Source organism: Populus euphratica, unplaced genomic scaffold, assembly GCF_000495115.2.
Source record: "Populus euphratica unplaced genomic scaffold, PopEup_1.0 scaffold44.1, whole genome shotgun sequence".
Lineage (NCBI taxonomy): Eukaryota > Viridiplantae > Streptophyta > Magnoliopsida > Malpighiales > Salicaceae > Populus > Populus euphratica.
In genome coordinates this window covers 1,683,163-1,707,889 of record NW_011499865.1, presented here as the reverse complement: position 1 = coordinate 1,707,889, position 24,727 = coordinate 1,683,163, and the positions used below count along the sequence as shown (strand labels likewise).

The 24,727-nt window shown below is 32.4% G+C and overlaps 2 protein-coding genes across 7 annotated transcripts; one reads left to right on the top strand and one right to left on the bottom strand.

Moving 5' to 3' along the window:
* Positions 1-5,219: 5,219 nt before the first annotated feature.
* On the bottom strand, positions 5,220-12,557 carry LOC105126009 (uncharacterized). Of its 5 annotated transcripts, XM_011026709.1 has the most exons (14): positions 12,275-12,557; positions 12,108-12,152; positions 11,322-11,621; positions 10,799-10,927; positions 10,509-10,601; positions 10,222-10,362; positions 9,856-9,924; positions 9,250-9,333; positions 8,484-8,664; positions 7,658-7,774; positions 7,289-7,347; positions 6,118-6,252; positions 5,713-5,862; positions 5,220-5,589 (listed from the first exon to the last, which is right to left on the bottom strand). In XM_011026709.1, the coding sequence occupies exons 3-14, from the start codon at positions 11,601-11,603 to the stop codon at positions 5,545-5,547; spliced, it is 1,485 nt and encodes a 494-aa protein (XP_011025011.1). In that variant the 5' UTR covers positions 11,604-11,621; positions 12,108-12,152; positions 12,275-12,557; the 3' UTR covers positions 5,220-5,544. The 5 variants fall into 5 exon arrangements, with proteins under 5 accessions (XP_011025011.1, XP_011025010.1, XP_011025013.1 ...); XM_011026708.1 differs by lacking the exon at positions 12,108-12,152 and having other exon boundaries at positions 11,322-11,624; XM_011026711.1 differs by lacking the exon at positions 12,108-12,152 and having other exon boundaries at positions 6,118-6,248; positions 7,285-7,347; positions 12,275-12,556.
* Positions 12,558-15,951: 3,394 nt separating this feature from the next.
* Positions 15,952-19,724, top strand: LOC105126008 (uncharacterized). 2 transcript variants are annotated; one of them, XM_011026706.1, is made up of 4 exons: positions 15,952-16,919; positions 17,482-17,645; positions 17,720-18,377; positions 19,165-19,724. In XM_011026706.1, exons 1-4 carry the CDS (start codon positions 16,301-16,303, stop codon positions 19,566-19,568), a joined length of 1,845 nt encoding a protein of 614 aa, XP_011025008.1. In that variant the 5' UTR covers positions 15,952-16,300; the 3' UTR covers positions 19,569-19,724. The 2 variants fall into 2 exon arrangements, with proteins under 2 accessions (XP_011025008.1, XP_011025006.1); XM_011026704.1 differs by having other exon boundaries at positions 15,953-16,919; positions 17,720-18,676; positions 19,452-19,724.
* The last annotated feature ends 5,003 nt before the right edge of the window (positions 19,725-24,727 follow it).

The following is a 24,727-nucleotide window of genomic DNA, read 5'->3' as shown; positions in this document are numbered from 1 at the left end:
TATATATATATATATATATATATATATATATAAAATACCATAAGTTCAATTATGTTAACTCACAAACTTTACAACAATAAATATAAGATTAGAATAACCACATTAAAATAAAAACAAGAAAAAAAAAGAACTACTTGAAAGCATAGGGAAAAAAACAAGAAAATTAATTTTTAATGTATCAGATGTTGAATGATGAAATTTATTTTAAAAAACTAAAATTAACTTTCAAAACTAGTGATTTTGATCATGAATTTAAGACTTACCCTATAAAAGCCAAACAAAAAAAATAACAAAGCAAAACTCTAGAAAAAAGGGTAAAAAAAACATCAACTTAAAAAAAAATCAAACAACCATTTTTAAACTTGGTCTACTATTTAAAACTTGCAAATCTAGACTTGATTTGAATTAAACTATGTAATTGCTAACCAATTTAATTTTGAAAAATGAAATCACAAAAAAATCAATAAAAAAATAAAAAACAAATTTGATAGGAAAAAAAACATGGAGAATGAAAATTTAAAAAAATCAAAAAAATAATCTCAAATAAAACAAATAGTAATAAAATGATTGGAGACTGAATTTGAAAGATAAAAAAATAAAAGATGATGAAATTAAAAAATTATATAAATTTATGACACAAGTGTGTTTTAATTATTTTAAAAAAATATGACATGGGGCATAAACGCGACCAAGAAAAAAAATGATGATAAATAAGAAAACCAAAAAAAAAAAAACAATAAAAAATACACAGTTAAAAAAACTGTATAGAAGGCGGATAAAAAAAATAAAGCCTAATCACTAATGATATGAATGTTGAATTATAAAACTAAAAAAAAACATATCAACTTTAAATAAAAGGAAAAAAATCAAAAAAACTCAAGCAAACTTTTTAAACCTAGATAAAGGTCTCAAACATGCAACCCATTAAATTCTAAATCTTGATTTAATTAAAAAATTAATTTCTAACAAATTTAATATTAAAAAACCATAGTAAATTCAACAAAGAGCAATAATTAAAAGATCCAAGAAAACCGAGGTAATTTTTAAAATTAGTGAAAAATCCTAGAGAAACAAATAAATAAAAATCTTTTAAAAAATTTATTTTAAATAAAACAAATAAAAAAATGAGAACTAAATTTGAAAGAAAACAAATAAAGGGGTATGAAATAAAGAAAAAATTCTAACATCATAATTATTTTAAAAAAATTCATTTTATATATTGAAGGGTTCATGAAAAAACATAAATTTAAAGAATTATCTAAAAAAACCCAAAAAAAAATGATAACAAAAACATGATCATTTTCAAGACCAACAAAAAATTTTACAAAAAAAAATAATAAAAAGAAGAATTCATACTTCAATTGAATAAATAGTAAAAGATGAAATGGTGAAAAGAATTACCTTTGACAAAGGAAAAAAAACAAGCAAACCTGAAAAATATCTTAAACTTGGTTAAATTTTAAAAACTCACAACTCATGTCTGAATCCAATTAAGAAGTTTATTTTGAATCAATTCTAAAAACTTGCTAAACCAAGAAATTGACAATCAAAAGAATGAGAGTTAAATTTGTTAGGAAAAAAACCAAAAAAAGGTAAAAATGTAAAACATAATCGATTTAAAAAATGATTTGAAATTAAAAAAATAGCAATCAAAATAATAAAGATAAAATTTAAAAAATAAATACATTTAAGAGAGGTGAAATTGAAAAGGGATACCATTTTTTTAAATTATTAAAAATAAAAAAATCATAATTAAAAAATGAATCAAATCTAAAGAATTAACAAATTAAAAGTTTGTTCTTAAATTTTTAAGGAATTAGCGGGAAAATATAGATGAGGGAGAGAGAAGAATAAAGGGGAAGAAATGGTTGTCAACACCAAACCACCATTAATTTTGAAACACACGTTACCTTGTTGGATCAAAGAAGTTAGGATCTTATAAATGCCACACTTAAAGGCGATATTTGATAATCAGACAACCTTGCACATATTGTTTTAAATAATATTTAATATATATGTATTATTACAATACCTATGAGCAACTATATTTACAATAAAATTAATGGAAAATGATCAAAAAACAATTTACGAGAGAGTTATATTGTTTTTATCTTAAAGGACATCAAATTAAGTAATTATATAATTTTAAAATAAATAGAATGACTAAAATACTCTAAGTAAAAAGCATTGAATTTTTTTATTCCAAAGCCCAAATAATAATTTTATCGTTTCAAAAAGAGAATCGATAAATCTAACCCTATATAACATATAACATGCTAAATATAATTGTGTCATGGTTAAAAGTCAAATTTTCATCCTAAGCCTAGGTCAATTGTTTTTTTTTTTTAATTGTAAATTGATAATTACATTAATCTATGTCTTATTGTACAGTAACCGGAGAAGAATTAGGTATTTTTGTTAATTTTCACTATAGATGCTAATAGATATTGGGAATTCCTCCATCATGATGCATTTGCCCTACTTAGAATGATTAAAGATGCCCTTATGATGGTTCTACAATGGTAACCCAATTCAACAAATCAAGTGAACAAAATGGAAGAAATGGTAATGAAAAATAACAATTAATTTCTGTTAATTCTTCATGAAGACTACAAGCACCTCTCATAAGAGATGCTTTCTTCTTTCTCCCATGAATTTGGTCTAGGAGGCAAAGAGAGGACTTATTCAGGAAGAAGCACCCAAGCATTAAGTGATTATGAATAACTACTCTGAGTAAGAAATAAAATGAGAAATAAAATAATCTTAGCATGAACCACCTGCTGGAAAGTTGCTCTTCTGGCTGCTGCATCAATTATTCCAAACCCAATCATTTCCATACCTTTAATCATTTACCTTGAGACATTCTGCACCATCCCTGGAGACAAACATGGTGGGTGGATATTTTACATTATACAAAACTCTAAACATTGTGCATGTGTTTTTCTTACATTTTAATATGGATTTATTGTTCAGAATTCTTATTATTATTTTTTAGTTCTCGAACTCCTTTTGTTTTAATGTGATTGCATTTTTTATTGGCAAAATTAAAGTCAATTGAATCAAACTTTTTAATTAAAAACAAAATTAAAAAAAAAACAAAAAAAAAGACGTGACAAAAAGGTGATGATTTCAAAATCACCACAAATAGTTTATTTTTGTGCTTAAATTTTTCAAATTATACCTATTCGGCCCCTCAATATTTTTGCAATTCAATAATGGTATAAATTTTATTTTTTTTAATTTTTTTTAATTTTTAGTGTAAAAAATAGAATGAAAAAAAGTTTTTAAGCAAAAAAAAAAACCATAATTTTCCAACTTCTATAATATTCGGAATATGAAAAAATCAAATGAAACATCGTCTAAAGCTTTTTTGAAAAATATATAGGGCCATCAATTTTTAAAATTAAAAATCCACCTGCACCTAAGAGCATCTTACCTGTTTTTTTATTCATATTTTAAAAAAAATGGATAGTTTTTTTCTGTAATTTTTTAATAATTTTTAAATTTATATTTCAATGAATACCCCTATATGATATTTTATTTTTCTTATTTAGCCTTTTATAAATTGAGATTAGTTTTTAATTATTTTTTGTATTTAATATATAAAAAGATTATTATGATTCATCTATGAAATTTTTTTATATAGATAAATTTTATTTTTAAAAATAGAAAATATTTATTTTTGGATATTTTTTCTAATATGTGCACCATTTCATAATAGTTTTTTATCTTTTTTATTTTATTTTATTCAATCAATTTTAAGTGTTTGTTTGTTTTTATTATTATTTGATTTAATAAACAAATAATTTTGATAAAAAAATTTATTAAACACTACTAGGTAAATGACTTGCATGCAAGATCAAATATCTTGATCTATATATGTCTCGATTTTTCAATTTTTATTTTTAGTTGTTTTTTTATGATTTTTATTTATTTATTTATATAGATGGTTTTCAATTTATTTAATTAGATATGTGCAAAGGCTTCTTAGTTTATTATTAGAATTTTTTTATGTAAAAAAACATGTCTGGAAAGTTTGTGTATTCAATTTTTTTATTGGATAAAAATATTCAACTTACGGTGAAATATAGGTCAAATAGCTAGTCATAAAAAACTCTAAATATTTTGGATAAAACATACTCTAAATGTTTGGGATAAAACATTGTGTATACAAACATTGTTTATCCTCTCATATTTTATTATGCATTTATTATTCAATTTTTTTTGTGAATGCTTTTTTTAGCCAAATTAAAACACCATTAAATTCAATTTGTTGATTAAGAATAAAATTAAAAAATAGATGACCAAAGTAGAATGACATCATGAATGGGTGATAATTTTAAAGTTCTCACAAAAATTTTAATTTAGTCGTTGTATTTTATTAACTCTACCTATTCAATCCTTCAATATTTTTACAATTTAATTTTGCTATAAAAATTTATTTTTATTATTTATAGTTCCTGATGTTAGAGAAAAATTGGAGAGATCATTGAATTATTGAGGTAGATAAAGAAAATTATCATTGACTCCTATTTATCCCACCAAATTAATCAATTTTATTGTCAACAGAATTAATTTTATTGTCAACAGATTTTATTTGATAAGATAATTTTTATCTAAACGTTTAGGTTTTTAAATTGTTTAGACTCTTTTATAATGTTTAGCGTAAAAAATAGATTTCTAAGCAAAATAAAAAAATAAACCATGTCCGGAAACAGTAATAGCTTAAATTTAAAAAATATATGAGCCATATCTATTGGCCGTCGCCATGTTGTGCTGGTTGGAGAGACCGTCAGAGAATAAATATGGAAACCGCCGTGACGAAGCTCAACAATGGCAAATTTCTTGCTTTGTTTTTACTGGGTTTTACCTTTAATGAAAGAGACAACTGGTCAATCATATATCAACATGATCTGAGATTTATTTGGTACCCGGAGCGAGGTACATGTTTTCTGTATCGTTCGTTGGAAGAATAACTGGCGAACATGATATTGAAGGGATTGTGATGCCAAATGTTGATCAGTTTTTGACATTTCCATCTATTTTGGATGGATACACGTCTCATGAAGATATTGCTTATTCAATTACACGAATCAGAGAATTATTTGGTTAGATCCATGCGGTACATGAAAGTTTCATCACAGAGACAATTCCAAGCATACTCGATGCAGTTTCCATAGTTTAGAACTTCAAAAAGCATATTAGACACAGGATTCTTCAGCTTCTAGCAGAAATATAGCTCATAACTCTTACAACAATCATCAATTATGTAGCCATCATACAAAAACCATTCAACAGAATCGAGACAGCTGCAATCCATCTCCAATTGTAAGTGGGAATATGTTAACACTCTATTAAAAGGCAAATTAAAAAAAAAAATGCCTTAGTAGGGGCAGGAAAAATTAAAAATGAAGAAGAAAAAAGAATGGTGGAGGCCCACAAGGCCACAACACAGCATACCACATCCTACTATTACAAACCTATGATTCATGTGCAAACTCAACTTAATTACAATTAGTGAAACAAAACAGTATGGAGGTTGGTTTAACTTCCTAAAGGAGCTCTGTCATCTGGCCCAGCGAGCATAATCTGACATTCCAATAGTTCAAACAAAAAAAGGGCAATTCATTTGTGGACGATGCAGAAAGACAAATCAGCTATGCATACAAAATTTTAATCCAAGAATCCATAGATAAATTTTGACACACTTACATTGCAATCAAAAGCAAACCTCCTTGCAAGCATGATGGCTGCATTCCTCTCTCTTGCTGATTCAAATGCTAATACAAAGGAAACCCCTTTCTTTGCTTGCCAAAACAATGCTTGAGCTGCAGCATTCCCACCTCCTCTAACTCCACACAGCTAAAGCACAAGAATAGTGTGAGTAATGGCTGTGTCACTTGCTATAAATACCAAATTAAGATGTCCAACATAACTGTCAATAACGTTTTAGGCACATATGAGGTGTGTGAGTGTGTGCGTGTCTATCCTGAGAGGATGGACCAAAACATTTGCAATCAAATAAGAATAAAAGCAAAAAAGAATTTAAGGTATGAGCTTTTGTAAATACAAAACCATCTTATCTCAAGAGATAAGGGTTGAAACAGCCCATTATACCTGCATTGAAGTAGAGTAGTACTCTTTAGCAATTGTCGACTTCCCTTTGCGAAGCTTCATCCTCATCTTTCCGACATGAAGCACATGAATAGATTCTGATGTATGATCCAACCCATTCATCTGGGTAACAACTACCTGTAAAGTAAACAAAATCAATGGAGAATAATGGCCTCCTTAATCCTTATGATCACTTTTATAAAAAAATAAATGATTCAGTTTCATTTAACCCAGGCCCACAATGAAGGGACAACAGGATAAACGACCTCTATAAATTTCCATAAGGACGATTTTAAACTTCAATAAGTTATCCTTGAAGAGTTATTATTAGTATGACGCTCTCAACCCATGAGCTTGTAGCTCAATGACACTTGCAAAACAGGAGAGGTGAAGTCTCATGCTTCTGCTTCGGTCACATTTGTCAGTTCAATGATCCGTGATACCCGCACACCCCATTGCATTTTAGTAACAACAAAATGCATTAAACAAGACTAGGACGTGTAAGTTTCCATGCTCCAGGAAAAGCAAAGAATGGATGGGAGTCTAAATGCCACCCTGATCCTCACAATGGTTAAGAAAATAACATCCGCAAATCAATAACAGAAGCAGAATGGGGCGCCTAACTAAACATTCCCAATGTCATGCCTCATTGTGATTCTTACTATTTTCTCAATGTACATCTTTTCCTAGTTTCTCTATGGCACACACGCTCTCACAAGGCCATAAAAGTCAAAGAACCTTCATTGCACAAAGTAGCAGACAGTCAAATATCATTGCCCTTTCACTGACATATTGCAGCAAGTACGGTAGAAGGAAAAACATCAGCAAGCCCTCAGGATTCAGGAACGGACAGAAAATGAATATCCAATCACCATGCACACAAGCACTTTTGCCTATATCATGTGAGCATCTGAAGGGATTTGATGTTGGACTGAGTTCAATTTAAAAAAAAAAAAATGACCAACAACAATGGTCAGCCTGGCTGAACTTGACCCACAACCCATCCAACATGCCAGAATGGTGATTAGAATCACCAAAATGACGATTGCAAAGAAGCACAATATGAGTGTTCAGGTAAAATGAAAGAATAATTCCCAAATATTGAACCTGACGTGCTTAGCTACTCAAGTGAAAAAAAAAAAAAAAAAACTGAAACAGTATTAAGACAACTTACATTGAATTCAACATCATGTTTTCGCACAAGTGCCTCTACATAGCTTCCGAGACCAGCAGCTGATCACAAAATTACATCAGCTATTTTATCTTATGCGAACACATGGTTCATAATTTATTTATTTTATCTTATGTAAATGCATGGTATATAACTTTACATACAAAAGAGTGAACCACAGAATTTTATTTACCATTCTTCATAAATGAATAAAAATTGAAAATAACATAGGAAGCTTGGCAGAAAACAGAGCTGACAGGAGAAAGATGATTATGTAGCCAACCCAACTAGTTTGGCTCAAAGCTTAGTCGAGCTGGGTTAATAAAAATTGGAAAACAAAAACCAAATTAGAGAAGCAGATCAAATACAGACCAGGATCAATGGCACAAGTAGTGGTCAAAGTGAATTGTTGGCCATCAGAAATTATTTCAGCTTGCAGGACTCGCCCAACATCAAAAGGCTCTGGAGCATAAACTGGTTTGGTTGCTCCTGTGAAGAGTAAAATTAATGAAAGTAGTCAGTAGTCTATTTTATGCAATATTCATGATAACTAAGCATAAATCATAAACAGTCCTAACAATGCTTTTCTACTTTATGAATCCCCAAGCACTCACTAGCAAAAGGCAATTTCATTCAAGCCCTCTCTGTGGCTCTTCCCAAATTCAATATCAAAATGCTTAACTTGTTACCCGATTAATTTACTGTCAATTCATCTAAACTTACAGGGCAACCATTTTCACACAACACATGCCATATTCTACTTTAGCCATACTAGATAACAGAAGCCATTTATTCAGACAAGCAAACATTCCTATATCTAGAAACTGAAATCTGAATTTATGGGATTCCCACGCCTCATTTCCTCAATAAAATATTCTTTGTTAATAGTTGATTTGGAGTACAGGCAGCATTCCATCCCACAATTTGTTTGCCTAGCAAAAAGTTTGATATAATCCATTTTATTTCATGTATTGACAGATTTCATGCCTCATAGCAACTGTTTCAATCACAAAATGACAATTATTTCACTAAGGGTGGACAATGGCTAGATCAAATCTAAAGGACAGCAACTAAAGTAACTTAAAGGCACTAAGAAATGCTATCCTCTGATAAAATAGAATCAGTCACGAAGCATCTACTTTACTTTGTTCAATTGTCCAAAGCATCCAGAAGAGAAAAAATGATTGAAGATGGAAACCTGATATAAGCGCCTTTTTGACATCTTCAGATGATAGACGATACCACTGAATGGAACATTCAGAAAGTTCTGGAGCATTATCAGAGCAAGGATTAATCCGCAAACATGAACCTAATGCTTCAGAGCCATCTAATTCAAATAAATGGAATATGCTCTGCTCGCCTCTCCTGCTCCTTGCAAGCTGGGAAAGATAGGGGGGAACATAATATTTAGTCAATTCTCTGATATATACTATTCAACAAGTTTAATATACAAAGTAAACCACAAAATGATGGAAATTACAACTGAGAGTCAAATACAAGAGACCATAACCAAATATCACAAGAAATGTTTTTAGAAGAAAGCGTGCATAGAGAATTTCCTCTAGCCATTGAGTCACTCTGACAAAAGCATATAACATTCATCAGAGCTTAAACCAGATCCTGAACCATTCAAAGACTTTTAAATGCTTGAATTATGAAAACTAACAACTTAAATGTATTGCCCTGAATTTTCAGATACTTCTACTTTCTTGAAGATTTTAAACAAAATTCTGAAATTGGAGAACTTAACAACCTATTGGCTGGGAAACAAATGACTAAAATGACAATTAGGGAGAGGCAAAATATGCAAGTCAAATGATAAAAGAAAATTCTAAGATCGGATAATGGTGGAAAAGCAGCAACAGCAAAACATATTAAAACATGCAGTGAAGAGAGAACTTAAGAGAAGATGTTGCAAATCTATTTATGGCCAACACATGATATCTTAACAACAACAACAATACCTCCTTCTGAAGCTGCAGAGAACATTTAGACTTCTCAGCAAGTTGTATCCTCAATGCTCGTAGCTCATGTTCCATGTCCATAACCTAAAAAAATAAGTTCAATTCACTTGTGATCAATAAATGAATGTGCGTCCACAAATTTGAAATTTCTGAAAGCTATAGGTCATCACAAGTATTCCAGAGAAGTATAAAATCATAATCCTAGAAACTCAATTTCCCTTGAATTTATTGGATAACTCAAAAAACGGCCCAAGCCCATCCAAAAAGTCTGCACATTTAATTTTTATTGCAGAAGCAAACTACATTTCAAGGAAACACAAGGGGAAGTTGATAGCTCTAACTTCCAAGAACTTGGTCCTGAAAATGGACATATACATGCATCTGAAAGCAATTCAAGAATTATGATTGTTGAGTATCAGTTTGAAATGCAGTTATAGACTCATGATAGGCTTAGAGAATTAGATAAACAACTCTGGAGAAGCCACTAATGAGCCTCAACTATGTTAGAAGAAACTTCATCGAATTACATAAAAAGTGAAGCAAATTAATTTGGTTACTAGAATGTTCCATCAAGAAAGCAATTTTCACCAAAGATCCAGCACACACCTTGCTTGGCTGATGCAGCATTTTGATCCTTCTAGCCTCTTGAACCTCCTTCATTAATTCTTCCAAGTCCTAGTATGCCACACAAAAATATTTTTGTTAAGAAATAAGAAGAAAGGAAAGCATGCAGCAAAAAAATGCATTCCAACTTGAACATGGGCCCTAAATGAACATGAAAAGTATGTCCAACTGTCCTCTTTGATTTCAAAAGCAGCCAAGTACCAACTCAATGGCTAGTACCAGAAGTATTGAAATATGAAAAGAGGATATCTATCTACTGTCAACGTAAAAAGGGACACCTTCAGAATTTATAACTTAACTAAAGGCAAACTCCTATTGAAGCTGTAATAACTAATAATTAATACCGACCTGCTTCCCCAAAGCTCGAGACATTCGTTCATGTTCTTGAAGAGCCTCTTCCACCCTCTGAACTGTCGCTCTGGCACTCTCAATTTCAGCACGAGCATAAGCTCTTTCCTCATCGACAAGTTTCTTGGCATCTTCTGAAGCCTACAAGTGGATGCAAGCACTAGATAATGAGGCAAAAAAATTCCTTATTGTTATCTCAAATTAAAAAAGGAAAGAATAGAGAACTTGATGGATGGAATTTACTGGCTTGAGAAAAATATGCCAAATTCTTTCAAAGACAAGATTACCTGCTTAAGAAAATTTGCTAGCTTCTTTACTTCTGCTTTTTCTTGAATCAACTCTCCTTCCCTCTGAGTCAGCTGAACTGCTAACGCTTCCACCTAGAAGAATTGACCTCCTCCCCTCTGAGTCAGCAGAACCGCTAAAGCTTCCACCTAGAAGAAGTGACCATAATTCATCTTCCACATAAGTGTTTTAAGTAGTAATGGCATGGCAGTAACAACCAACTCACTGAGTAACACATAAAATCAATTTTTTGGAAGAAGTTTGATAAAAGATGCAGTGAAGTAACACCAACCATGGCAATAGCTTCCTCCACGTCATCCTTGTTTCTACCTGCCACACGTCCTTTTAATGATTCTAGCGCATCCCTAAGCTTCTTCAATAGGACATGTTTCTCCAATGAAGCAGCCTCTCTGAGCCTAGCCTGTAATCCAAAGATGAAAGGCTTATCATTCAATTCCTATATCACCAGCTCTCTTTGGAAATTAATAATTCCAAAGTCTTAAAGCCTGAGAAACGGAGAAAAACAACCACTGAAATGAAAAAAAACAACAGACTTCCAACTTTTTCCACAATTAATTGATGCTCCATTCAGTTGACAAGAAAAAACAAGTAGTTAAGACCATGTAATCAAAAAGCTGAATATAATACTGCCAGTGGGCATGATTAATTTCTCAGGAACCAAATGGGTAAACTAACATACAATTGAGGAGGTCAAGTTATTAGAAAATTAGCCTCAATAATCCACCTAAGGAAAAACAAATCAAGTTTCCAAAAAGCAACACAGAATGCTGGATACAATTTAAAAGAAACACAACCTCTTCTGACAACTTAGCAGCAGCAGCCAATCCCTTTTCAAATTTACTGGCAAGGTCACGGACAGAGAGGCGTTTCTGCTGTTCCAAAAGCAAAGCAGTCTCGCGTGCCACAGCCTCCTTCATGGACAATACTTTGGGGTCATCTTTTGTATCCAGAATCTGATTGGTAGCTCCAATTTTGTAATTAGGAAACCGACTAGAAGCAAATGCAACATCTGCTGATACAGCTAGGACAGCATCTTTTTGCATAGTATCTCCAAAATCACGGGTTACCCTAGTCATTGTCTCAATCTAACGAACCTGTTGGACAATCAAATAAGTAATATCAACAGAATTGGAATTAACCAGACAATCATGGTAAAAAGACTTCTCAGCAAAAAAGAAAAATGTGGGTCAGTGCTTACCAACCGAAACTAACTCAATCAGTATTAATGTGAGGGAAAAACAAGCAACCCTTTTTACTCTCTTAAAACAAATGTAAGATTTACAACTACTCATTAGCTAAGAGAACAAGAACTTCCAACGCGAAAAAAACAAGAAATTCTCGTTTTTAATTTTCTCCTATTTTCCTAAGTCTTTCTCAACAACCAAACAGACAGTTAATATCAACAAACAGAGCTGATATAATATTAAAAAAAAAATAGTAAGAAGCTAAACATTAAAAAATAACAAAGATAATAATTTCTACAATCATCCATGAAACAAAAGGAAAACCTTCAACTATAATAAGCTTTAAAAGTGATCAAAAAACAGCAGAAACAACTCTAAACAAAGACCAAAAAGTACCTAAAAAGAGACCAAGACTGAAACAACAAAGCACACACAATAGTACTGCTAAGAAGTCAAGGAAAAGAGTTAGAGAGCATGAAAATGAAACCCTAGCTCTCTAGTATCTTTTGGGGTTGAAGAAAAGTTAAGAATGGAGACATAAAGGGAGAAACTTGAGGACTTACAGATCACGAAGATACGTGGAAGGGAAAGCAGATAAATGAGAAATAAGAGATGGGTTTTTGAGATTCTTGGGTCAGATGCAACCTGAGCAAGCCAGGATTTAATTTTTTTAGAGAATTTGACTGTTCATTAACAGACAGACAGGATGATAATTCTTCAATGAATTTAAATGGAAGATGCAGAGTAGGGGTTGCGGTAGCCTTTTGCTTTTTTTTTTTTTTGGAAAAAAGCAAACAAGGAAGAAGTAAAAACTTAAAAAGAAAGAAAAGGCCGCACTTATGACTTTGTTAGTTGCTACTACTGTTTTTTATTTTATTTTATTTTATTTTCAATTAAGTACCACTTTGGCTTGAATGTGAATTCAAGATGGACAATTGTTTCCAGATTAGTCTTTATAGAACTTTAATTAGGTAATTTATGTATGGATTAGTATGAGACTTTATGATTTAAAAAAATATTTTATTAAAAAAATCAAATAAAATGTCGTAGATGTTATGAAATAAAAATATTAAATCCAGAAAGAAATACTTTAATCCGAAACAATTTGAAATACTATTTCCAGCTTATATTTTACCAGATACAGACAATCAAGCACTCAAGGGTTACAATGGCCGTTGGACCAGGTAGTCTGGTGTGTGGATGTCATCATGCTTGGAAGACTAAAATCCTTCCATGGTGGGTCCTACACCTTCGTGTCTCTCTTAATCCTTGAGCAACGAGGATCGGTCTGTCATGACAAACACAAGAGCAAGAGAGTTCGTTACCTGTTGAGATGATGTTGTTTTTTGTGTAAGCATGGAGGGAGCAATTCTCGAAGGGACCGTCCTTCCTCTTTCTGCTAGTTGACCAAAAGTTGTATACGCTACCGTATAGTATTATAATAACTTCTGTTTCTGTCCATCTAAAATAATTGTTTGGTTTCAATTTGTTTGCTTTTTTTTTTAATATACGTATAATTGCATTTAAACTTTAATATTGTAAAAACTAGAATATGTTTATCATCAATAAATATTTGTTTTTTTATTTTATATATAAAAATTTGTCTTATAATAAATTTAACCAAACACCTGTGTTTTTGAATTTATTTTTTAAAATTATAACTAAAAAAATTTTAAAATCATATTTTTTAAATTATAATTATAAAAATTATTACAATACCAAACATATATTTGATTAAAGTAATTGTTGAGTGTTCATAGTTGTTGCCAAATTAAGGTAGATACATCATTGTAATATTAGTTTGCATATACTATGAGGACCATAATTTTCTTGAAAATAAAAATAAAAAAATATTCATGTCCGGGGAAATTATTTGGCATTACTAATAAACTTAAATGTTTATTATTTTTTAAAAAAATTATTATAATAAATTTTCATTGCAAAAGAAGTTTAGTATATGAATTTAATAAAATAAATTAAAAATTATATGTGATGATAAATGATAATCCGTCTAAATTAAAGATTGAGTTAAGTAGAGATATGTATTATATATATGTGTGTGTGTGGTCGAAAGTAATGTTTTTTTTTTAATATCTAATTATAGAACAATAATTTTTTTTATGTGATTCATTTTAAATAATCAGAAAATATATATTTATTGAGTCTAAAATTATTTTTTTTATTAAAGTATTTAATTTTTGATACAATGTTTTAAATTGAAATTATTTTTATATTAAAAAAAATATTTTTTGACTGTTGAAGTAAGTTAAAAAAAATATCAAAATATTTTGTTCATATTATTATGCATGAGAAAAAATCACAATGTGGTAGAATTATATTCAAAATCTATTTAAAAGTTTGATAAAAAAAATACAATTCAAATTGATTTTTCATGAATAATTTATTATTAGTATTGTTATTTTTATATTCCACGTGTAATAAAAAAATTAAAATAAAAAACTATAATATTTGTTCAAGAATCATGTAAAAAATTGAAGAGTTCGTGATTTATTATAGTAGTTTTTTTTTTAGTGCAAAAAAAAAAGGATATGAAAGGGTTGCGCGCAATGCATGCCCCCCCGGTAGCAAAGCGAGGTGGGCATGGGCCTGGAGGTGGGGCCCACACGCTTGTCTTTGCTTTTTTTTATTAAGGAAACAAATAATATATCATTCATTTTTATTTTTTGGATAAAAAAATAGACAATTCAGTGGCTGTCGAGGCAGACAACATGATATTTCCTTGTCTAATTTTCGCAGCCCATTGAGCCGAAAACTGGGCAAAAACTCTCCTTTAGTTTTTTGGAATAAATAATTTCTTTTCGACCAATTTTCATCCTAAAAAACATATGAAAAATAACATACATAACTCAATAGAACTATTTATGCTCTTAAAGCTGCTAAAAAATAGTCAAAAAAACAAAAAAATCAACTAAAAATCCTAAATTTTTCAAAGCTTCAATTGATTTTTTTCAATCAATTTATTTAAGTGTTAGTAACTATCATCATCCAACTCTCGTAGTTGAATAAAATATTGAGATGTTAAACTAGATTTTGTTTTTTGAATTATGACAACCAAAATTTTCTCCCTTTACTGCTGTTTTTTAGCAAGTTTTCTTGTATCTCACCTAGTGATCCCAAAATAAATAAAATAAAATAAACTCATGCATTAAAATAAATTTTAGATCACATTTATTATTCTTCATGTTTTATGGTATAGTCCTATTCTCTTTATCCATGGCAAAATGATATAATTAAACCAACTTCAATACAAATGTGTTTAATGGAAAGCCAAATAAAATTTTTGCTTGTTTTTTATACTCCAAGAAGAAAACTAAAAAACATACAAAAATGTATTTTTCTCACAAATGTTGTCCCTATATATCTCTAAAAAAAATTAAAATTAATAAAATGAAACCAATAAAAAAATAAGCCAATTAAATATAGCTAAGTATAAAAAAAAACAAGAAAATCATTAAGAACAAATAAAATATTTATTTATTTCATTTTAATAAAATTGGTTTTTAAAATAGTTTTTTCATTGAAATATATATAATAATAATAAACTATATTTATACAATTTAGAATAATATTTTATCATTTTAAAATAGCATCTCGCATGGGATGCTCTTAACATTTATTATCTATCTTGATTTTCTTTGCCTAGCAGAGGCTAGCAACCCCTTCCGTTAAATACCCCTTATATCGGCTGTATCATCTTTGGCGGTTCTATCAAGTACATGGTGATCTTTTTTAATATTATTTTTTAAATAATTTTTTATATTAAAATAATAATTTTTTATTTTTTAAAAATTATTTTTAAAATTAGCATATAAAAAGATTTAAAATATAAAAAATTATTAATTTCTTAGAAAAAAAATTAAAATTTTTAAGAATAGAATTTACACTGTATTTCAAAATATTTTTTACAAAAAATAACAAGGTATGAATGAATACGAGGTTAATGAATAAATTTAAAAGAGACAATATCAATTATAATCTGGCCCTTAGAAGACTGCATCCCAGATTATGTTCGAATATGTTGTGGTCAAAAGCAACGAAGAAAATCATGAGAGATAAAATTAGAAGAGTAGGATCAATGCTTGTTCGAAAAAATCCAATGTAGAAAACAGCTAGGCCCCTCAGGATGGTGGTAAAAATACCTCAGGAGATGGCATCCAAAGTCCAAAGATTCCCTTGAATCTTCATATTTACTTTCACATAATCCAATTTGTTGGGCATTACATGACGTGCAGCACAGTGAATCTTATCTCCACCTGGGCCAATTCGTTCTTGCCAAAATCTCAAAACCCAGATCAAGAACAGTCTACTTCTGCACTTATTTGGACTCCTACCTCCAAATATATTCGCATTGGGCTTCACAATCGTCCCCCAGTCCATCTTAGCACCACCCCCTCCCCTTCCTGGCTCCCAGTCCAAAGAACCATCAACTGCAAGGTCTGCAAACTTGAGATCTCTGTCTTCCTCACTTCTTCACGACCGAACATCTCAAACACAGAAACTGAAAAACCCTCTGTAAACCCCTGCAATGCCCCTTCCTTCCCTCAATCTCAAATCTTAAAAGCATAGCAATGGTAGGCCCACCAAGACACTTACTTCTTCCTATCATTCTCACCTCCATTGGTGCCGTCATCCTGTTCTCCCTCCACCAATCCATTCACCCCATCCCTAACCCTGATTTCATCCCAATCAACACCTCAATCAAGACCCCAAATCCCCAATTCACTCCTCAGGATTTCACGTTCCTAATCAAAGTCCTTGCCTTTAACCGCCTAGACTCACTCTCCAGGTGCCTTAACTCCCTCTCCGCCGCCAACTACGGCGGAGACACTGTCCATCTCCACATCCACATTGACCACTTTGCTCTCACCAATGAATCCATCAACGTTATAGATAAAAAACTTGAGGACTCGCGAAAAGTTTTGAACTTTATTGATGGGTTTGATTGGAAATTTGGAAACAAAGTTGTGCATTATAGGACTAATAATGTTGGGTTGCAAGCTCAATGGCTAGAAGCTTGGTGGCCAAGTTCAGATCATGAATTTGCGTTTATTGTGGAGGATGATTTGGAAGTTTCGCCGCTGTTTTATAAATTTGTGAGGGGTTTGATTGTTAATTACTATTACAATGCGTCGAATTTTAGTCCTTCTGTCTATGGCGCTTCACTTCAGCGTCCAAGGTTTGTCCCAGGTACTAATTTCTTCTGTTTCATGTCTTTTTTGATTTGTTAGACTAGAAGTTTTAATGTTAAATGCTGGGGCTTATAGTTTTTTTGTTTGGTTTATCGGATTTTATGGTGATGTGGTGATGTCGTTGCTTTAGAACTAGTGTGTAAGGCCTTGCATTATGTTAAAAGTGAACTTTGGGGGATAGTGAGTTAATTGCTAGGCTGAAATGTTTTCAATATTTTGATTGCGGCTGAAATTTATGTTGATCGAATGCGAGCTTTAAAAAAATTAAATTTGTATCTGCAATTGCATAAGCATATGTGAAACAAGCTGGTCCATACATTTCCAAGGTAAGTTTTTTCGCTGATTCCAGTATGATGTCTATGAATTACAATGACAATTCAACCAAGACGCATTTGTTTTGTTCTTGGTAGAATGTGCAATATGCAATTTTCTTCTTCTCTTAGTTGAGCATTCTTATAAAAATTCATGTTGATTCTACAACCCTATTACTTACCCCTGGCCAGATTTTTCTTTTTTATCCTTTGGAGAGTGGTTTTGATCGATCTGGTTGCTGGTTACAGGTAAACATGGAAACAAAATACATTTGGATAGTGAAACACGTCTTTTCTTGTACCAATTGGTTGGGACTTGGGGCCAGATTCTCTTTCCGAAACCTTGGAAAGAGTTTAGGTTGTGGTATGATCTGCACAAGTCCAAGGGCATCAAGCCATTTCTTGATGGAATGGTAATCTTATGACCCCCCCTCTTCACGTTTGCTGGTTGATTTGTTTTTCTCTATCTAAGTCTAATTTCATGCAGGTGACTAATGGGTGGTACAAAAGGATGGGAGAAAGAATCTGGACTCCTTGGTTCATTAAATTCATCTACTCTAGAAGTTATTTTAATATCTACACAAATTTTCAGCATGAGAGAGCACTCAGTGTCTCTCACAGGGATGCTGGTGTTAACTATGGGAAAACTGCTGGGCCTGACTCCCAATTATTGGACGGAAGTTCTCTTGACTTCAACTTACTGGAAATGCAACCACTGAGTAATCTGAAATGGTATGATTACTGCTTTAGAGAAGTTCTTTCTGGAAGGATTGCAAGGACCTTGGATGAAGTTGGGTCTATTCTTCGAACCGTGCAGAAAGATCAGAGTGTTCTGCTTGTGAGTATATTTGGGAAATCAGGCACAATCACGAGGAACATGCTTTGCCACTTGGAGAGGCTAAATATAAGGAACTATATATTGATAGGCCCTGGGTCTGACTTTCTATTTGATCTTGCTAGAAGAGGGCATCCTGTGATTGATGCTGACCAGTTTTTCAATTATCTTAGAGCACAGAGAGTAATGGGATTTCAACACTCCAGTGCAGAGCTGATGAAGAACGTTTTAGTGAATGCTTATGTCATCAAGAAGTGTTTAGAAGATGGGTATGATTCTTTGACAGTGGATGCAAACGTGCTTTTCCTCAGTAAAGTTCAAGAGTTCATTAATCCTTCCAGTGACCTGTGTGCTGGGAAGAGCTTGGGATTTTTCTATGTTAGGAGCTCTTTTTCTGCTCAAGAAATTTGGGCTGATCTCCTGAAGAAGGTAGCTGCCATAATAGGTAAGGGTTTGTTACAGGGAGAGAGCACAAATTTTGTATACTTTGTGGTGAAATTCTTGGAACAGAATGGTGCAGGAATTCTCAGGGTTGATGAGGCAAGCATTGGCATCAAGATTGGTGTCAATGCTTTTAACCAATCATCTGTGGAGGCTGGGAAGAAAATGGTTTATTGGTCTACGTCTTGACTTCAACTTACTGGAAATGCAACCACTGAGTAATCTGAAATGGTATGATTACTGCTTTAGAGAAGTTCTTTCTGGAAGGATTGCAAGGACCTTGGATGAAGTTGGGTCTATTCTTCGAACTGTGCAGAAAGATCAGAGTGTTCTGCTTGTGAGTATATTTGGGAAATCAGGCACAATCACGAGGAACATGCTTTGCCACTTGGAGAGGCTAAACATAAGGAACTATATATTGATAGGCCCTGGGTCTGACTTTCTATTTGATCTTGCTAGAAGAGGGCATCCTGTGATTGATGCTGACCAGTTTTTCAATTATCTTAGAGCACAGAGAGTAATGGGATTTCAACACTCCAGTGCAGAGCTGATGAAGAACGTTTTAGTGAATGCTTATGTCATCAAGAAGTGTTTAGAAGATGGGTATGATTCTTTGACAGTGGATGCAAACGTGCTTTTCCTCAGTAAAGTTCAAGAGTTCATTAATCCTTCCAGTGACCTGTGTGCTGGGAAGAGCTTGGGATTTTTCTATGTTAGGAGCTCTTTTTCTGCTCAAGAAATTTGGGCTGATCTCCTGAAGAAGGTAGCTGCCATAATAGGTAAGGGTTTGTTACAGGGAGAGAGCACAAATTTTGTATACTTTGTGGTGAAATTCTTGGAACAGAATGGTGCAGGAATTCTCAGGGTTGATGAGGCAAGCATTGGCATCAAGATTGGTGTCAATGCTTTTAACCAATCATCTGTGGAGGCTGGGAAGAAAATGGTTTATTGGTCTACGGACACAAGTTTGGATTTGATTCAAAGGCGGCTTCAAGAATTGAGTTTGTGGGTTGTAGATGGTGACTCTTCTTGCACTGCTGTTGTTTGTCATGAGTCATAGCATTTAGAGCTGGACAGATTTTGTTTAACCGATTTTCTTTGTACAACACGTTGAAATATTACTGATATTCTTTTGCACGCATTTCATACCAAATGTAACCTATATTGTACTGTAAATTTTTGAAACAATTAAAAGAAAGTAATTGCCCTTAGTGAACATCGTAGCTCCAAACTATCTGCACTGGAATAATGCAAGTGTTATCATGTTTTCTTCCTCAATACAAAAAAACTCAACATTCTAGTTTTTATAAAATTCTGAAAGGGTAATTTGATATTCGACATGATAAACAATTGAAAAACATGATGAAATAAAAAATATGATTTTAAAATAAATAAATTTAAAATTAAACTTTATATGTTTTTTTCGAATAAAATGTTTCAAGTCTAATGAGCTAGATAAACCGGGTCAATAGGTAAGCTTTCAATGAGTTTTACTACTTCCTCCATGAATCCAGCCCGGCCACGGAGATCGACCATACAAGCATAATACATATGCGGTGGCTTATTATTTTGGGCCTGTATATGCTCAAAATATTTCTCCCCCTTTTCAACCAGCATACCATGACCACAAGTTGACATGACCTGAAATCATAGAATTCCAAAAAGTCGCTTCCTTGCTTGAAATTCGATTAAAGACCTCAGTAGCAGCAAGATCATTTTGTCTAAATTTTATACATGTTTGCAGACTTCTAAAAAAGGTGGTTCCGGCTTCTGAAAAACCAACAAAGGTTGTACCATATAAATGATTTGAGTCGACTGGTTCTCAAGACTAAAAGCATTTGGCTAAAGAAATATGCATTGATGATCTAAAATAATGATGTGGTTCAACTTCAACTACCTTGACCACGCAGACGTTTCAACAACCATTTTTTTCTTAATCGACCATTCAATTTCATTAACATTTTGGCTCTCTTATCATCAGTAAAAGGATATTCAAAAGCCCTAATAATGAGATCATCGTCAAAGCCTGGTATTCTCTTCACCATCTCAAACACTTCATTCAAACACACATTATTCATTTCTTTCAATGCATCAGCAATCCTACCAACGTTTGTGGGCAGGGGCGAAACCATAAAATAAAATTAAAAAGGTTGAGATTTTAGTTTTTATTATTATTTAAGTTAAAAATATAGGTCGAGGCCCTTGCCAGCCCCTATCTCCACCCCTGTTTGTGGAAATGGCATTCATCATCTCTATCATAACATCATTGTCATGTCTGTTAAGAATGAGAGCAAGAAAACGAAAAACTTAAACACAAGACTGGATTGAATGATACAGTTTTTTAATGAATAACAATGGCTATTATATAGCCTTACACAAATAATTATAATAGCTAGAAAAGAGCTCACGTCTACAACAACGTGGTAGGTGCAACAAGAAAGTGTTAAAGTTATGAACAACTTCTTAAAAACTAAGGACTTATTTAAACTAAAATTAAAACCTAATCAATAACAATTCTAATAATACTAGGAAACTAAAAAACCATTTATTCCTTCCCTTAAACTTACTGCAAATTGCAGTCAGTTTACATCCAAAACTTCTCGAACACCCAGTAGCTCTTTTAACTTCAGAAAAGCATTAAGCTTCAGAGGTTTAGTCATCAAATATGTCACCTAATCTTGATTTCCACAATGAACCAATGCAATTGTACCTTTCTTAGTAAGATTTCTCAAGAAATGGTACCTCACATCGATATGCTTACTGCATCCGTGCATCACTTGATTTTTAGACAGCTTAATAGTTGAGCTGTTGCCACATCTCATTTGTGTGCACCCTCCATTAGAATGCCCCAATTCCTTCAAAATCCTTTTTATCCAAAGAGCTTGACATACACACATTGTAGCTGCCACAAATTCTATCTATGTGGTTGATAGAGTCACTATGAGCTGCCTCTTTAAACTCCACAAAACTGCAAGAGAGCTTAGCAAAAATACATACCCGCTTGTACTTTTCATATCCTCCATGTCTCTGTCATAGTCACTATTTGTAAATGCAAGTGATTCACCATTTCCTCCTTTCTTGTAATGAATTTCAAAGTTTACAGTCTCTTTTAAATATCTAAATGCCCTATTTGTTGCTTGTAGATGAAGCTTTGTAGGTTTAGACATGTATCTACTTATGAGGTAAGTGACAAACATTATATCCGATCTTGTGGCCATGAGATATATTAAGCTACCTACCAACTGTTTATAGTACATTTCATCCATTTTAATGTCATCTTCATCCTTGTTGGCTTTGCATCCATGAACTATTAGGTTATTAACTGAATTGCTATTCATCATACCAAAACTCTTCAAAATCTCTAGTGCATATTTCTTTTGACATATGTATATATCATTTGACCCTTGTAACACTTCAATCCTTAGTAAAATATGCATCTTCCCCAAGTTTGACATGTCAAACTCTCTCATCATGGAACTTTTGAATTCAGACAACATATTTTCATCATCTCCAATAAATATTAAATCATCAATATAAACACTTACAATGATGATCTTTCCTCCTTGCTTCTCTTAATGAATAATGTCTACACCCTGTCATATATATAGAAACCTTTATTAATGAAGCATGTTTCGATCCTGCTAAACTAAGCTTGTTGAGCTTGTTTTAATCCTTACAAAGCTTTATGCAACTTGTAAACTAGATGTTCGCCACCCCTTTTCTCATACCCCTTTGGTTGTTCAATATAGAGATCTTCACACAGCTCAACATGAAGAAAGGCTGATTTGACATCCAACTGAAAGATTTTCCAGCTTTTCTGTGCTGCCAAAGCAATAATCATCCTTACTGTATCCAACATTACCACTAGTGCAAAAACCATCGTGTAGTCTAGTCATGCTTTTATGAGTACCCTTTAGTGACTAGCCTTGCATTGTGCTTATCAATGTCCCTATGCTTATTGTCCTTTGTTTTGTAGATCCACTTCACTCTAATTTTTTTTACTCTAGCTGATAGCTTATTAAATGTCTAAGTCTTGTTCTTCTTTATAGAATTGATCTCATAGTTCAAGGTAAGTCTTCGACGTTCATTCTTCGCTGCCTCTTCAAAATAAACAAGATTAACTGACATAACTAACGTCATGTTTGATTCATATTCAAATAAGCCTCCCATAGCAACATAATCTTGCATCTATAGCGGAGGACCCCTCTCTCTTCCTTCATCTTCACCTATTTCATCTCTAATTCTATCTTCCTCACTAAACTCATCTTGCATCCATACCAAAACCCTTCTCTCTCCCTTTATCTTCACCTTCTTCACCTCTAGTTCTGTCTTCCTGACCAAACTTTACACCATTATTTCTCTCCTAACCATCATTAATATTTTCACCCTCTTTGTCATTCTCCCTATCTCTCTCACTATTTTCTTCATTCTCACCCCATTCTAAGTCTAAAAGAATTTGTTTCTCATAAGACACATCTCAATCCCATTATTTTTCTTCTTTAAAAACCACATCCCCACTCACTACAATCTTTTTAGCAATAGGATCAAACAATCTATACCCTTTTAACTCCTCACTAACTCCCAACAATACACAAGAAAAACTTTTATTATCAAGCTTACCTTTTCTTACATTTGGAATATATATATGAGCCAAGTAACTAAAGACTCGAAAATGATCTACTGAGGGTTTTATCCCGTTTCATGCCTCTTGCGGTGTAATATCTTTCACTGCCAATATCGGACACCTATTTAGAACATAAAAGGTTTAATTCACTACATCTGTCTAAAATGTCTTTGGAATCCTTTTGTTAGAAAACATCGATCGGACCATGTATATCACTGTTTTATTTTTTCTTTCAGCTACACCATTATGTTATGAAGTGTATGTCGTGGTCAACTGCCTCTTGATTCCCTTTTATCTGCAGAACTCATTGAAATTATTGGAAGTAAATTCTCATTCCCTATTAGTTCGTAAAATGTGTCCTTTTCCACCACTATTTTGAACCTTTTAAAACAATTTAGTGCCTCCGACCTTTCAACCAATAAAAAAACCCATGATTTCCAACTACAATTATTAATGAAACACAATCTATACCTTTTTCCACTGTTGGACTCAAGAAAGATAGGACTGCAAATATCAGTGTGAATGACTTCCAATTTCTGACTCGCTCTCCAAGAGCTTTTCTTTAGCATGACATCTCTATATTGCTTGCCATTGATACAATCCATGCAAGTCATGTTTTAGTTAGGAAATGGGGGAAGTCAACGTACCATCTTCTTCTATTGAAAGGCTCTTAAACCTTTATAGCTAAAATGACCATATCATATATGCTAAAGGTAGAAAAGATCTTGAGTGCTTGTGCCAAAACATCTTTTTAACTGAACTTCTACAGGTACTTGAGCTTGGGTTTGTGCTAGCAAGATGAACATTCTGTTGGCGCTTATTAGGGTTTGAATGATTAAACCCTTCTCTTGATGGTAAATTTTATAGACTCCCTTTTGAATTAAAATTGCCAAACCTTTCTCTTAAAGTTATCATGTGCTTAAGAGATTATTTTTTAGCTCTAGAACATAGTACACATTTCATTGACAATATGATTAACTCCATTTAATAGTAACTTCACATTTTCTTTTCTAACCACACTCATTCTACTATTGTTTCCTAGCTTAACTATATGTTGAAAACTTTCATCTAAATTGGTAAACATACCTCTGTATCCACACATATGATTGGAGCAACCTGAGTCAAGGAACCATGTATCATTCCATTTCACTTCATGCAATTCAACATACGACATCAGCAACATCTCATCCTCTTCATTCACTATGTCAAATACTCTCTTGATGACACATTATCATACCATCAAATCCCCTAATACAAATACATTAAAGTATAAAGCATGAAATGCATTTTAATGTACTCTTTTAATTTAGAGTCACTAACCATAACTATTTTAGTCTCCCATCCCACTCAAATCCTCTATAAGCAAGCCTGAAAATTGTGGCATGCTCCTAATGTTTGAGCTTGGTGACACGACTAAAAGATTGATGTCTTCTCCCAAGTGTAGGAGTGTCGAAGTAATAAATAACCCAGCAAGACCGGGGTCGAACCATAGGGAGGTTAATTGTACAAATTATAATCAATAATTATAAAACACAACAATAGTAACAATAACAACAACAATAATAATAGTAGCAATAATAATACTAATAATACTA

What these genes read in the sequence shown, in the direction of transcription:
- LOC105126009 (XM_011026709.1), bottom strand. Translation starts at nt 11,603, where the DNA reads ATGACTAGGGTAACCCGTGATTTTGGAGATACTATGCAAAAAGATGCT. An exon ending in TGCTGCATCAGCCAAGCAAG is followed by an intron (nt 9,334 to 9,855) that starts GTGTGTGCTGGA and finishes TTATTTTTTTAG; the next exon opens with GTTATGGACATGGAACATGA. An exon ending in AACATGATGTTGAATTCAAT is followed by an intron (nt 6,253 to 7,288) that starts GTAAGTTGTCTT and finishes TTTACTTTACAG; the next exon opens with GTAGTTGTTACCCAGATGAA.
- LOC105126008 (XM_011026704.1), top strand. Translation starts at nt 16,301, where the DNA reads ATGGTAGGCCCACCAAGACACTTACTTCTTCCTATCATTCTCACCTCC. An exon ending in GCGTCCAAGGTTTGTCCCAG is followed by an intron (nt 16,920 to 17,481) that starts GTACTAATTTCT and finishes TGCTGGTTACAG; the next exon opens with GTAAACATGGAAACAAAATA. An exon ending in AGCCATTTCTTGATGGAATG is followed by an intron (nt 17,646 to 17,719) that starts GTAATCTTATGA and finishes AATTTCATGCAG; the next exon opens with GTGACTAATGGGTGGTACAA.